Source organism: Schistosoma mansoni (assembly GCF_000237925.1).
Source record: "Schistosoma mansoni, WGS project CABG00000000 data, supercontig 0273, strain Puerto Rico, whole genome shotgun sequence".
Taxonomy (NCBI): domain Eukaryota; kingdom Metazoa; phylum Platyhelminthes; class Trematoda; order Strigeidida; family Schistosomatidae; genus Schistosoma; species Schistosoma mansoni.
In genome coordinates this window covers 89,866-106,144 of record NW_017386135.1, presented here as the reverse complement: position 1 = coordinate 106,144, position 16,279 = coordinate 89,866, and the positions used below count along the sequence as shown (strand labels likewise).

The 16,279-nt window shown below is 38.2% G+C and overlaps 2 protein-coding genes across 2 annotated transcripts; both read left to right on the top strand.

Annotated features, from left to right (window-relative positions):
• Positions 1-4,306: 4,306 nt before the first annotated feature.
• On the top strand, positions 4,307-5,348 carry Smp_194150 (aspartyl-tRNA synthetase, putative; the record flags this gene model as incomplete). The annotated part of the gene is made up of 4 exons (XM_018792460.1): positions 4,307-4,582; positions 4,616-4,711; positions 4,749-4,877; positions 5,193-5,348. 4 exons carry the CDS (start codon positions 4,307-4,309, stop codon positions 5,346-5,348), a joined length of 657 nt encoding a protein of 218 aa, XP_018644109.1.
• A 1-nt stretch (position 5,349) lies between these two features.
• Positions 5,350-14,720, top strand: Smp_194140 (aspartyl-tRNA synthetase, putative; the record flags this gene model as incomplete). The annotated part of the gene is made up of 6 exons (XM_018792459.1): positions 5,350-5,379; positions 9,458-9,523; positions 12,047-12,203; positions 14,202-14,359; positions 14,437-14,512; positions 14,551-14,720. The coding sequence occupies 6 exons, from the start codon at positions 5,350-5,352 to the stop codon at positions 14,718-14,720; spliced, it is 657 nt and encodes a 218-aa protein (XP_018644108.1).
• Between the last annotated feature and the right edge of the window lie 1,559 nt (positions 14,721-16,279).

Sequence of the window (16,279 nt, the reverse complement as noted above, 5' to 3'; positions counted from 1 at the left end):
TCAATGCTTTCAGCAACTATTTCGATTTCGCCAGTTGGCATACGCTTGAAGCTAAAATATAACACAAATAACATTACCTTGTTAACATCTTTTTCCGGACGTGCTTGGACTTTACCTGTCACTATCAGGACAGACTCAGAATTAAATTGCGGAATTTGGAGAGAATTTTTGTCACAATATATTTGTATTGAACCACGATCATCACGAAGAACAAGCGTATTTAATTTATCAGTCATGAGTATTTCAGAAGGCAGACTATTCCATATTAATGCATAATTGATAAAGAAGTTATCCCGAGTTTTTGATTTGTATTTTTCAATTTTGACTGTGGATAATTTGTCTCAAAGGTTGTATCCATGTGTGTCTTGGTGAAGGTGTAGGTTACGAATCAGAGTATAGACATTAGGAAGGGTATATTGTAGGATATTTGTTTACCATAGTAGGCGGAAAAGTGTAGATTTGTATTAGTTACAGATAACGAGTGGTGAGATAATATTGATGGTAAGGCAACATAGTGTACAGATGAGTAAAAAGCTGATAAAGAATAGACAAGAAGTAACTCACACTAAATTCGCGCTCAGGTTGTTTTGTTTTATGCTAACCGGTTGATGGGTGACAGGTTCTGTGGTTGTACGACCACTGGCAGTAGGCAGTCGATTGTGCGTTTTTTCTGACGTTTTACGGTATTTATAAGAGCAACAGTATTTAAAGAGCAATGGACCCAAGACACTACCCCTGTCTACTTCAATTGAAAAGATTAAGTGAGGGGAAAATATCTAATACAACTATAAGGTAGGGAAATAAGGCGTTTCAGTCTATATATGTAGAGAGCCTGTGATGTCTGTGTGGGACGTGGATGTGTTCGTTTGCGCCAAATCTATGCAGGTTTTGGGTTGATTAATAAGTCTTGTTAACGTATTTAATTTGTCTTCTATGCGTACTTCAGAAGGCAGACTGCTCTGTATCAATGCGTACTTCATAGAGAAGAAGTTTTCACGTGTTTTTGATCCGTGTTTTGCAATTTTGACAGTGGATACTTTGTCTCGAAGGTTGTATCCATGTGAGAGCTATATCACATGTGAAATAAGTAAGGTTTATAAAGAGTTTGAAATAAAGAATTAAGTTAGACCTAAGCCTTTTTTTCCAGAGGGGTTTTAGTCCTAAGATAAGGCATCTGGATTTGTAGTCAGTGAGTTGGTCATTCTTAAGTATTTTGTGAGTAAAGTCTCACTGTATTCCTTCCACCTTAAGTATATCAGATAGGTGTAGGTTGGAAAATAAGAACGAGCTGTATTCGACGATGTGTCTTACTCAGACTTTATGAAGAATGATTTTAGCTTCGTTGTGAAAGAAATTACGAAGGATGAAGCCAAACAATCTCCGCATTTGAGATGCTTTAGTTGAGATATGTTCTGAGAAGTTAAGACTGTCTGAGTGACGTACCCCAAGGTCAGTTACTGATGTCAGTCTGGGCAGTAAGTTATTGTTAAGTTCTGGTTTTATTTCAAGAGACGTGTCTCAAATATATAGTCAACAGGATTTCTCTGTGTTGAGCACTAGCCCACAGCGTTTGCACCAGTTGTCCACTTTGTTGAGTTCATGTTGAATTGTTAGCATAGTACTACGTGCATCGCCAATGTCAGTTTATAGATGACTTTAAAGTCATCAGCATACAGGTTGGTCTTACCTGTGGTAAAGCACTTGCATATATTGTTGATATGAATTATAAAGAGCAATGGGCCCAAGACACTACCCTGCACAACACCACTGTTTATTGGTCGAGGTGTAGATGTTGTAGAGTTAAGCTTGGTTATTTGGTATCTGTTTGTGAGGAAAGACCTAATCTTTTGAAATGAGGGGTAGGGTCAACCTCATATGTTTTATCAATAAGCTCGAACGATTGGGTATCAAACCACTTCTTATTGACTAACTCACTTCATATCTGAAAAATCGACATTTTGAGTTTAGGGTTAACTTCGCCTTCTCTCGAGTTATGGAATGTCCTATTGGGATCCCCCATCGTTCATTACTAGGATCTCTTCTTTTCTTGATTCATGTAAACGATCTTCTACAGCAGATATCGACTGACTTATTGCTTTTTGCTGGTGATGTGAAACTTTGTAGAGAGATACGCAACCAAAAGGATATACTGGGGCTTCAGGATGATGTGACTCGACTGCAAAGTTGGGCAGACGATAACGGATTTACATTGAACGCTCCAAAGTGTAAAGTAGTCCATCTGACAGACGTTGCAACTTAGGTTACTTACCTTTACAGTTATCTCAAGTTGGTAAGGGTCTAGGAGTTTTGGTACCCTATGATCACAAGTCCTGCTCTAACTGTGACAAAAGTGCATTTCGAGCAAACCTTGCACTGGTGGCACTGAAGTGCATTTTTGGCCACTTTGACAGAAGAACTTTCCACATAACCTTTGACAGTTTTATCCATCCACATTTAAAGTACGGAACCACAGTATTTCCTCTCTAACACCAAAAGAACAAGGAAGATCTGAAGCGTATACAACGACGAGCCACGAAAACAGTTCGGGGACTCAGATTCAAACCTTGTGAAGAACGCCTCCAATCACTGAATCTTGACCCATTAGAGTCCTAGGTTTGGCACAATGGCTTACATTGTAGTGGATGTCGAGTCGTGGACGGGCTATGATCACCACTTCAATTCGATTACGCGCCCGAAAACGACGTGGTTCCTTTGATAGCTCGTAAATCAGAAGGCTTTATTAATCCAGATCAAGTATATTTATTGGCGAAATAATACCGAGACGTGCCAAAGAGTACAGGCAAAATGAGCAGTGCGTGAGCAAGCTCGAACCAAACAAAGCGGAGCACGGAGCAAGAAGTGAAACTGATACAGTTAAACAAATACAGTTAAAAAATCTCTGGTACAATTGGTTACAATAATAATAATTGTTTCCGTTATTTCGATCGTGCTCTTATCGAGACTGGCCGGTCACTACAACATCATCCTGAACACTTATAGATATTCCCATTAACACCTGCTTAGCCTCAGTTCGAACACCAGCCTTAGAGGTAACACTCACAACCTGGAGGCACAACACAACAGAACAGACTGTAGACACACCTTTAACTCCTTACCAGTTGTGAAATGCTGAAATTTGCTGTCGACTGAGCTAGTCCAAATGACTTCCCAGGAGTCCTCTAAGAGAAAACTTGACGTTTTCTTGAGGACCAAGGATAATATCTTACTATGACTTACCAATTTCTTTTTCCTCTTTTATCGATAGTATACCTAGGTTCCTGCCTGGAGGTATCAGTGATTCAATGTTACTAGATACTGAAGCGCGTTAAGAAAAAGCTTCTTCTGTTCCGTCCTAAACCATTAAAACCACTTATGCAAGAATCAAAATAAGAACCTATATATGCAGTTGCGAAAACGGACAGACAGTTTAACAAATTGGTGTACCAGATCACGCCGGGCTCAACACTAAAAATGACACGTGTATTCAGGGTTTGACAGCATTTTAACCAGTCACACATTCGAAATATGCTAACCCAGTGAAATCAAAAGTTCGAAAACATATTTGATAGGCTATTGATATATAGAGAAGTGATCAATCTAGCTGCTGTAGAAGTGAAGCACGGTGTACCCACTCCTGATATGGTGCGGATGAGCGACCGAGAGCCTTCAGCTAGGTGAGCCTGTAGATGGTGTCGAGTCGCGATTCACAGTGGAAAGACGCTCTTCCATTAGTCTTACCAGATATCCGCAATGCATTGAGAGCTGACATTGGATACACGGCATCACAACTCGTTTATGGAACAACATTCCAACTTCAAGGAGAATTCGTGGATCCTTCGTCTTCTTCAGTGAACATGGTTCTAAACTCCTACACTAGCAGGCTTACAAACGCAATGCGTTCAGTCAAACCTGATGCAGCCAGCATCAAATATCAAAGATTTACAGAGCTATTGATTTTGGGGATTTATTTACCACTACGACGTAATATCAGCAATTTCCGTTGATTTAATTGAAACGAAATTAAACCTCCACAGCTTTACAAACTGCAAGGATTAATATAGGCCGAGAGACCTCTCATCTTAATCACTGGAGACTGAGAACTGAATTTGAAACTATTTGAACTCATTTGAGGTAAGCTGCTGAAGGTCGCTAAAATAATAAAGCGGTAATCTCAATCTAGTCTCAAATATTGTCATTTGTTTTTCGAAGAGTTTTCAGTCAGCTTGGTTTTGGAACTCCTAATCTGACCTTATCTTTCCTAAGCCTTATTCCTAAGGCTTCTGGTAACTTATAGTTTTATTGTGATATGATTTATTCTTCAGTTTCCAGATTGCCGGCCTTTGTATATAAATCCCATGCTTGTGGTGAGCTGAGTACTCAGCATATCAACTCAACCGTCACAGTATGCGGATGGCCTGGGCATTGTCGACTGTCATCTCGTTTTCTCGTTCTTCGTGATGATCGTGGTTCAATACAAATATATTGTGACAAAAATTCTCTCCAAATTCCGCAATTTAATTCTGAGTCTGTCCTGATAGTGACAGGTAAAGTCCAAGCACGTCCGGAAAAAGATGTTAACAAGGTAATGTTATTTGTGTTATATTTTAGCTTCAAGCGTATGCCAACTGGCGAAATCGAAATAGTTGCTGAAAGCATTGAAATCCCAAGTCATTCATCTCCACTCTCCTTTCTTCCGAAAGATGCGGCGAATGTCAGTTGTTATCCTATGACCACTCGGTTATTTTAAGGTCAACGAAATGGAAAGATTAAAATATCGTTACATTGATCTTCGTTCGTCGAGTATGCAAAGAAACATACGGTTTCGTTCATCTATCATATTGCAAATGCGGAACTTTCTGTGTCAAAATAATGGTATTGTAAATATTTTGTGATTTACGTATATAGGTTTTACTGAAATCGAAACTCCGTATTTGTTCAAAATTACTCCAGGGGAAAGTATTTGTATTAATTTTTGATTTCTTTAGGGTGCCCGTGAGTTTGTTGTACCTACCAAGTTTCCTGGATTATGGTATTGCTTACCTCAAAGCACTCAACAATTCAAACAGCTTTAGATGATAAGTGTATTTAGTAAATATATGCAGGTTGCTGGATGTTTTCGCGATGAGACTTCTAGGTCTGACAGACAACTCGAGTTTACTTAGGTTATCTTTCATTCTTCCTAACTTTTGTAGTTGGACATAGAAATGGCATTTATCACTCCAGATGATATTTATGAAATAATTGAGAAAATGTTGTTATATATTTGGCCTACAGTTCAGAGTACTTCAGGTTATCAGACAATATCGATTGCATTTTTGCGCATGGAATATTGTGATGCTATGTCATGATATGGAAGTGACAAACCAGATGTACGCTTTGGTTTCTTGTTTTCATATTCCGCATTGATGGACTCACAGGTTTTAATATACCAAGGAAATACGTAAGTGTCTTTTTACGGTTCTTCACTTTCGAGGTTCTCATAAAGCTTGATGATGCAATGGATGTTCTAGTTTTACAAATAGCTACCAGTAGCATTTTCTATATTCGATCGTTCCCAGTCAGATAGAAATCAGAAGTCAGACGAGAAGAGGCAGGAAAGATATATTTGATTCGTTACCAATATATCGAGGACCTTTTCTATAAGCTGGCTAATGAAACGTAGGAGCTGTGTCCCACACCGTGTTGAAACGTGATCTGGTGCGGATGCATGACCGAAAGCCTTCAGCTAAACAAGTCCACCTAAACAACGTGGTCAGCATCCAATGTCGAACACTTAATGAGTCATTGATTTTGGGGAAATATTTACAGCTACAGATCACTCCTCCCTAGTGAGGTAGTGATGCCCCTAAGTCGTGACCAGCCAGAAGTTTAAACCCAACGAGTTTGTCGTTGGTAAACACTCTTCTGATAGCTTGCTTCGTTTAGCAGCGTCTGGTCGTCTTTCCTTAAACTATGGGACCAAAATGTACAACATAGCAATAAAGAAATATAGTACAATGAAAATTTCGGTTCCTTGCAAAACTTCGACGTTCTTTTCCAGCCGTTCTGGAAAAGAGGAAAAATAAAACGTGTGAGTGCATGTCGAAAATACACTCGTACTTGCGTAGGGACACAACATGAGCGGGAGAAAAATGAATAAATTAATACACTTACAAACAGCGTAAAAGCGATCGGAAAAAATGATTTTCTTTTGGGTTTTATATATATACATAAAAATATATATATATATACGCTTAAAAAAAATTAAAATGTTTTTTATATAAATAAAAAAATGAGCATAATAAAAAAATTTTATAATAAACTATGAAAGGGTAATTCAAGATAAAGCTTATGTCCTACGTGCAATATTCGTTAGGATGTTCTGGAAATCTTACTCGTCTTCCAGAACGCGTTGTTTTAAGTTTTTCTATCGACGTTGACGAAGTATCAAGTTGTGTGTCGGTTGTCGTGTGAGGTACTAAGAGTGTAGTAGCTGTGTCGTTTGCTTGTACCGAAGGAAAATCGACGTAGCTAGGGTTTTTTATTTTTAAGTACGCTGCTTTTAGTCGATCGATACTGATGCTATCTTTCGTACAGTTCTAATCGACTACATAGTACTTAGGTTCGCGTTGAAGAACTTTGAAGGGTCCTTCGTATGCTGATTCGAGGGGTCGTCGATGTGAGTCTCGACGAACGAAGACGTGTGTACAATGTCGTAATTCGGGTTGAACAAAAACATCAGTTGATTGAGGTCAAGTGAACGCATAGCGTTTGTAAGCCTACTCGTGTAAGAGTTTAGATCCATGTTCAATGAAGAGGCTGAAGGATCCACGAATTCTCCTGGGAGTCGGAGTGTCGTTCCGTAAACGAGTCGCATTTCTTAGACCAATAGGTATTCGTAGAAATTCGTAAAGACCGAAGGGAGTGATGATAGCGGTTTTAGGGATGTCGTCAGGTGCCATAGGGATTTGGTTATAAGCTCTAATCAAGGCGATTTTCGAAAAGACAGTTGTACCTTTCAAGGTAGCTGTCAAATCGTGAATATGAGTCAGCGGGTAACGATCGGGAATGGTTTTTGCATTCAGACGCCGATAATCACCAGTTGGCCGCCAATCATTGCTGTTCTTTTTAGGGACCATGTGCAATGGGGATGACCATGGACTATGCGATGGTCGAAGTATCCCTAGGTCCATCATGTGGTCGAATTCGTTTTTAGCTAACCTAAGCTTCTCGGGAGCGAGTCTTCGGGCTTTCGAAAATACAGGTGGTCCTGTAGTCCAGATGTGATGTGTAACATTGCTGGTTACACAAGGAAATTTCGATTGCGATTGGTATAACCTGGGGTATTTGTCGAGTAATAATTGCAGGGCTTCCTGCAATTTCTATAGCATTTACCGTACTGGTTGTAAAAGCAGCACCAGTCGGGGTTGCATGTCTCTCGTGGTCGAGAGACAGATCTCTTACGTGAAACGCTCCTACGTGGGAATTTTGACCGACTACGGTCATTACGAACTCTAAGATATCTTGTAAGCGTGTGACATAGTTTGGCCATGTCAGTCTAGGTCGATTGCGGTTTTTCTTTGATGGAAAAATCCTGAGCTTAGAAAATTTGTTGATTTCCAAGACTCGATCGGCAGATGAAGCAAGTTCGTCTATGGCATTGTTTTGAAATGAAACAAGCACTGCCTGCACCTGCTGAGGGAGTTTAGACAAGAAAAGTTGTCTATATAGGCCATCATCGAAGGTTCGTTGGCCGATGACTTCTCTTATTCTAAGCAACATATCTGTAGCAGAACCATGTTGCAAGTCGATATTGTTAAGGAGTTGGTCTAACCGTTGCCGATCAGTTAGGTCTCTTCGTTTTGAAATCGATAGCTTAAGCGTTTCGTAAGGTTCGGGAACATCACTAGTAAACATACTTGGTGTTGCGTACCTGTTAACCTCGCGCGCTAACGTCTTACCTACCGTGAGGAAACGTGTGCGCGACTCCGTGATTCCGTGCATGCGAAAATCGGCTTCTGTATATCAGAACTAGGACTCGATATTGTCGGGCGAAAATGGAGTTAACTGAATCGAAATAGGGGGAATAGACTTAAATTTAGAAACCTTGGGAGTGTTCCGTCATAGTGATATAGATATCAAAAATTGTCTAATTAAAAATATATCCCAGAAAAATATTCGCGAAAAAAAGTATATCACAATATATAAAATTTAAATACAGAATAACAATGAATGATAATATTCCAAAATGGAACAAACTTACAGTATATTGACTTCGTGTACCAGATCACGTCGGGCTCACCAATGAGGTTGCAACGGATGTTCTAGTTTTACAAATAGCTACCAGTAGCATTTTCTATATTCGATCGTTCCCAGTCAGATAGAAATCAGAAGTCAGACGAGAAGAGGCAGGAAAGATATATTTGATTCGTTACCAATATATCGAGGACCTTTTCTATAAGCTGGCTAATGAAACGTAGGAGCTGTGTCCCACACCGTGTTGAAACGTGATCTGATGCGGATGCATGACCGAAAGCCTTCAGCTAAACAAGTCCACTTAAACAACGTGGTCAGCATCCAATGTCGAACACTTAATGAGCCATTGATTTTGTGGAATTATGTACAGCTTCATTCTGAAGAATCTTATATGTAGCTAGTAAATGCTAGCTTCCGTTTTCAGTAGAGAAAAAACTGGTCATTTGGACATTTCTCTGTATCATTTGAATACAGACAAGTGCATTGATAATTTATCGATTTCTTAGCTCAATAGCGTTAAAGTGTTAAGATTATTTCTCGAAATATTTTCATTCTCAGAGTAATTTGGTACGCGTTAACTAACTTTGATGAATTCGTTGTATCCCACTGGTGACTTCTTTGTTAATGTTATCTTCGGATAACGGTAAAAAGTAAATGGCTTTCTCAGCAATAAGAAGGGTGTTCGTTGTTTGTCTTCATGGCCCCATCAACGCTGATCAATGTATTAAAATTGATCCTGATATTCAGAGTAGAAGTTCGTACGTACGAAGTTCTACGTTGTAACTGACTGACTGACTGAAAACTCCACAGTTTTATCGGACTTCCATAAAATATTAATCTGATAACTAATAGGTTTTGAATCGTAGATAGAGAATTTTAGCTAAATATTTCCCACATACCTATTGTCATACTGATGATATTTATTATCCTTAGTATCCGACATGCAACCCGCCAAAGGTTTTTCAAGGATAACCGAGAAAACTATGTGTGAGTGCTGATTTTTTGATTGAGGTCTAAGATCGCAATAATCTTTCATACATTCTCAGCTTCACCGGTGTTATTCAAGTGTCCGTATTGTTCTTTCACTTGATTTCCTTTTTGTAGTGATTCTCCCACTTTTCTAATTAGAAACGTAGAAACCTCTAACAGTTTGGATTTAATCCAGGCTTTTTATTGTTTACGGTGTATATCTCGTATAATATTGGCTTTCTTCTTCTTTCAGTCATCAAATTTAAGTGCTGAAGATTTGGACTCCTTGGAAGATTTGGTTTTTCGTCTAACCGGTCAAGTATGTCGTCTGTATCTTCATTTTCTGTACGGTATTTTTAAGTGATTTATTTTATCACGTTCGATTTTACCCTAAATTTTATATATGCTTATGAGTGCTAGACAAACGTTTCATGTTATGCATTTCGAAGAATCCACATCATAAAAACGATATCTCAGTCGGTCAGTTATAAAGCCGGGGACATGTGTGCGTCAGTCCACGTCCTCGTACCACGTCTACAAGACAAGATGGAATTGACGATAGGTAGGATAAAATTTTCCGAAGTAATGGTATAATCGGTATTAGTGAGAAGGATTATATACTGAAGAACGCTGTTCCTAGAGAACGGATTAATTCAAGGAATAAAAATTGCGAGTTGATTTTGAAGCTCAAGACTTAAGAGGCCATAAGTAAATGGATGTGTCATTTTTTGTTTCTGACCCATTCCATCCTTTGCCTCCAACCGCTAACCATTATTATTGTGCAGACCCCAACCACATGGTTTACACTCATCAACACGACAGCAATTTACTTCATCGGCTGATGATGTCTACGGAAGTGTCAGCCTCCCACGTACCTCTATTACCAACAGAGCTTGTGTTTGTAAACCGCTACTTTTGACATGTGGGTTGTTATCTAGTTTTTGAAAACAATAGCAATAACTCATCAGTCGTCTAAAACTCCTATAGTGTTAGAGATGCTTAAAACAAACTTGTCTTATCAGAGTCGATTTTTTTTCAGTTAGTTAGGCGATCATTATCATTAAAACAAATGGTTTGTCTGTTTAACATTTCACTTCACTGACTATATGAAAATTAATTGGAGTTAACGGAAAACTTTTCGCTTGGTGAAATAACAGTGATATACCCTGCTCATTGCTATTCGGAAACTAGTCAGTTTGTATTAATCAGAAACACGGAGAGCTCTTTTTTCAATAAATTTATTATCCAGGTGCACAATGTTGTAACTTGTAGTCTTGTGCCCTTTCCAATATATGACGTAATGATACCGCCAATTAGAAAACAGTGAATTATCGACGGGACCGATGATGCCCTCACACAAATCAAATGAGATTTGTGAGGCGCATATTTATCTTGTGCTTCCTTGCACCATTATTTATGTGTTTAAATAAAATAAGTCCAGAACACCAATCTCAGCCTTCGTGATATGAATCATGTATTTCAAACATGCTGGGTTTATATACAAACAAAACAGACCATATCGTACCATGAAATAGTAAATAACATTTGTACAAGATTCAACCGAATATGGTTGTGAATCAGAGAGGTAGTAATTGGTAGACAGGGCATAATTCAGTAATGATAAATCGCATGGTAATAGTTCTGTTATAATGGTCTTTTTACTTTTTACACGTATGTGGGACGTTAATTTACCTTGGACGAATATGCATGTGTTTAAATAAAATAAAGACGAATATCTACACTAGATTCCCTCCCAGTATCTATTCTACAAGACTTCAACAGAACTCAGATTAAGAACACGTGAGTAGCCTAACTAAAACATCAATATATTTCCACCCAAATACGACACAAACAATGCAACAACAAAGAACAATTAATTAGAAAGGGATTTGTGGAGATTTCAGTATATTTCAAAGTTGAAGTCATGAGTCAATTGAAGCTAGACCACCATCGAAAACCTGGAAGCACTGGACGGCCGTTTCGTCCTACTATGGGACTCCTCAGCAGTGCGCATCCACGAACCCGCTCTCGCGAGCGAGATTCGAACCCAGGACCCACCAGTTACGAGCCAGAGCCCTTAACCCATAGACCACTGAGCCGGCATCCAACGGTGTTAATGTCTAACTTCAACTGATACACGAATTATGAGCGACACTTCACCAATTGCCTTCAGTGAGTTGTTATCTCACAACAGACGTGGTTGAACATCTTTGGTCACTGCTTCCCACTAGAACTCCTGAACATGTATCTTGTAGTCAGTCACTAGTGAGCATATGATTATAATCAGAAGGGGATTTGTGGAGATTTCAGTATATTTCAAAGTTGAAATCATGAGTCAATTGAAGCTAGACCACCATCGAAAACCTGGAAGCACTGGACGGCCGTTTCGTCCTACTATGGGACTCCTCAGCAGTGCGCATCCACGATCCCGCTCTCGCGAGCGAGGTTCGAACCCAGGACCTACCAGTTACGAGGAAGAGCACTCAACCCATAGCGGAATATATAACACATCTAATACCTTTGACACTATCTACATGTTTGACTAAGCAAAACAACCAATCATTCTCTCCCGCACATTAAGTTCATAGTTCTTAAAAAGTACCACCCATCATTCTCTTCAGGATATAGCAAAATCATGAATATATATATATACGATTGTACAGCTTGATAATAGGTTCGTTGAGAAGGGATTCTTTCACTGAACTTCAAGTTTTTAATGTCTAAATAGGAAACTGTATTTAGTCGCAATTTGTTCACTTAACGTTTTGTCTGACTTTAATTTTGATTAGTGTTTCATTGGATTAGGCTAACTTATTTTCTACTACTTTTTTATATTTTGTAGAGAATATCAATTTTGACAGTCCAAAATATCAAGTCAAACCAGTTGGACTTACTAAATTTATTGAAACCAACGTGTGGTGATTTAGTTGTCTTCATTAAAGGAAATACAGAAATTGAGCTAACAATTGCCTTTCATACTGATTGGTTTTTGCCTACTAGTTAAAAGCATTGGGCATGGCACGAGTTAAAGTTGCTAAGCTTAATGATTCGAAAGGTGGTACCCTTTTTTCATTTCATTATTTGATCAACTAGCTTTTATATAACAACTACATTCATATTCTCTTAGTGGTAATTGCGTATTTTTCGAATGAGCAAACTACTTAATAAACTGATCAGTTGCTGGAGATTAACCAGAGTTAACAAGCCTATTTTTTGTCCTCCAAATGCTTAACATCAGTTAGAAAGTTACTGAGTCGGTTAAAGAAGTGTTAGTCCTCTATTTGAATACATTTATGAGGTCAACAAAGGACAAAGTTTTCACCAGAGCTTTTCTCATCTTACAATCAAAATACCTTAATGCTCTTAAAATATTTTACCTTACGTTATTTCCTATCAGGCGAAATTTAAACATTGCCTTTCAGAGGAGCCTACAGATCACCATACTTTCATTTGCTAATACTTTGCTTCATCCACTTGGATTTAATTATCCTTGCTCGATCTTCATGAATTATATGCATATGATTATCTTAAGTCTTACTGTTGGATATATATGTAATTTCACAAAGCATTGATATTTTATTGTTGGTTGTTGGAATCGTAATGCATACGGTACAGGAACTCATCTATGTGACTTCACAACAGTCAATCTCTGGATCCGTGATGAGGTCTCAGAGCCTCTTAGCCTTGACCACATTGCTTCTATATTAGTGTGCACTACTGTGGTAGGGTCAACAAAATATCTCGTGAACGATGACAATGGTCGTAACCAAGTCTGGATAGGCATCTATATGCACTCCAGTCGTCCGTGTATGTTGTGGTACCTGGTTGCACACACTCCCATATAATTAGTATCAGCTTTGTAACCTTTCAGTTTCTGAGGTTCTGAAAATGTCACTTTTGCGATGATCTATCATCTATACCAAAAAGCTGCCAATAATATCTAAGAAACTGTTACTTACCCAATCTTCTGTCACACTTTCTCTATTAGGTCTGCGTTTCCGAAAGACCGTCTCATCGATTTTCTCGTTTCCTCCAGACGACTAATTCAACATCGTCATCTTTATTGAACATATGTCGCTATAATACTCGTACCACTGAACTGCTGAAGCTTCAGTAACATCTGAAAAGGTTGCATCCAGTATTACTGGTGCACTTGTAATTCAGTCTACAACAATTAGCACAACCTGTCTCAATGTCAGTCGGGATTGACTCAAAGAAGTCCTCGTTCTTTCAGACTTCTTTCAATATATTTTACGTCGAAATACCATGTCGTCCAGATAGTCTGCACACTGTTCAACAGTTATTTGAACTCCTCAATCATAAATAACAGAGGTTCTCAGTAGTCGCATCTGTTGTAGCGGCTGAACTTTGATGTCCTCCTTGAAATTCGCTGTAAACTGATTGTACGTGTACATTACATGTTGAAGTATAAATGTCTGTGACTCTGGACTCGCCTGCCCGATTCTTATTGGCTCATCCATGAATTACAGTCTCACTAAAATTCATCGCACAAATTACACCGAATGTTGTATTCCTCGATTTGAGTAGGTCGTTTATGAATTCTTTAATTTACAGGTATAATTACCAAGTTTTGATATTATAATTTTGAACAAATTGAACATTGGGTAGATTGTTATGAATAAAATATTTGTAATATCCCAATGGGTTGAAAAATGAGATTTTCTGACGTTTCGTGACTCACTGTAAGCTTCTTCTTCAGAGAACAAATAACCAAAATAACATTAACCCATGTTTAAATAGTACAACGGAACAACATGAATATTAGGTGCGATCAATCAAAAAACAGTTTATTATGGCCAGCCATGTCTTGTGTTTTCGTAACTGTCCAGGACGGATTGTCTTATCATTGGATTGCACTTATTAGTATCACCATTTTATTGTCTGTTTTACTGATTGGTCCGCATAATTTGATGACAACTTATGCCCACTACTCTTTCATCGCATGTATTATATTCCTTACTGCCTATTTCCTTTAGGTCAATGGAAATCAGTGCACCACCTGTTCACTGCTGCGTCACCAGAGACAGCACATTTCTTGTATACTGATCCGAGCAAAGTTATCGGTTTACATTACGATTTGGTTTGTAATGGTCAAGTGGTTGGAGGTGGTTCAATTCGAGTACATAATCCTGAGGTGCAAAAGTATATTTTTACCTAAATTCTTAAGGTAGAGTTCCTATATATATGGATATAATCATTATATTATTTCAGGACAATTCTTGTGAAATGGAATACTTTTTAACTGCCCTAAATTCAGGAGCTCCACCGCATGGTGGGATTGCGTTAGGTAAGTGGATGTTATATCCTTACATAGATTCTCTCTAGGTCTTGATCTTTTAATTGCAATATTTGTAAATGCCAAATCAATCAGAGATGTAATTGCTTTCCCAAAAGCAGCTGATGGGAAAGATCTCTTATGTGGGACACCAACTATGGTAGATGATGAAATTTTATCACAGTATTGCATTTCTGTTTCCAATCTTAATAAAAGTTGATTCCCAACTGATAATTTTAACCTTTCTAAATAGTGTTTGCTTTAGCAACATCACAGTAGTTTGGGTATAATTATTGTTAGGAATATTTTACCATCATGGTATCCTAATGTTTATGAATATTGTAAATATAATTAGATTGTGTAAAAAACAAATTGTTTTTCGTGTTTTTGTTATAATACTCATCGACGTGTGCCTTCAACAACAATAGAACTGTCTTGACATTTGTATTGAAAATTCTGATCTTGGTGTTGGCTGACAATTGTTTTGATTTCGAGATGTTCTTCAGTTGTAAATATGCTGCTCTTGCTTTGCCGATCCGTACACTCACATTTGTATCAGATCCACCGTGTTCATCAATGATGCTGCCCAGATATGTAAAATTTTCCACATCCTCCAAAGCTTCCCTGTCAAGTGTAATTAGATTGGTGCATATTGTTCTGTATCGGAGAATATTGCTTTTCCCTTTGTGTATATTGAAACTTACTGCTGCTGCATTGGTTTTCTCTGCATTTGTTGTTGCGTGTGTGATATAAGAGCCAGATCATCTACCAAGTCTAAATCGTCCAGCTGCATCCTAGCTATCCACTGTATCCCGAGCTTTCATTGTGAATCATAAAGAGAACAAGATACAGAACATATGATTAGATCTGGTTAAGATTGGTGCACATTTACGAGCTGAAAATGATACAAAATAGAAAGGGTAAAATCACAGTTACTAATAATTTAATTTAACAGAAAATGATTACGCAATTGTCATCAAACTAGTGAGCGATTGTATACATATGTAGTATGAGTATATTCCAAACAGAAATCAAATATCTGATTGACAAAACTCCGTTTATGTTATTGTTAAGTCTGGCCGATTGTGAACGCTATATTCGCTTCCCTAAGCCAGTTCCGTACCCCCGAGCTAGAACTGTACACCGACTTGAAGACCAGAAAAAAGGCACAAAGTGTGAGGGAAGCACTTTACTACAGGGTTCATTTATGTACAGAAAATATGAGGGTTTTATAGTAATTCAAGAGTCACTGAGTTTTACTGAAAATTCTAGAATACTGCTAAACATAGTAGCAGTATATTAATCAGCCAATCAGGATCTCCACATGTGACTTTTTCATTCTCGTTATTTTAGTTACACAACTTCACACAACTTCTAATTAACCGCTGATTGGTTGAAATGATCCTTGATGACTCAAGAGCTTGTCATGTCGCTTGCGAGAAAAATGCCGGGTCATCCCAGCAGCTATAAAACCTAGTGAACTTGGGCAACAAAATCAGTTAATTGAAAGTGAAAAGTATCAGTCAGATAATATCAAAGGCCGCTGCAGGAATATGAATTAGGAGGCTTTTACCAATCTTATCCTCTAAAGAAATGACTGACTTGTGATGAAATCTAGATTATAGATTGGAGGGGGTTTTGTGGAGAATTTAGTATTTTCACTGTTGAAATCATGAGTCAATTGAAGCTAGACCACCGTTAAAAACCTGGAAGCACGTGATGGCCGTTTCGTTAACATTAACACCGTTGGATGTCGGCTTAGTGGTCTATCGGTTGAGC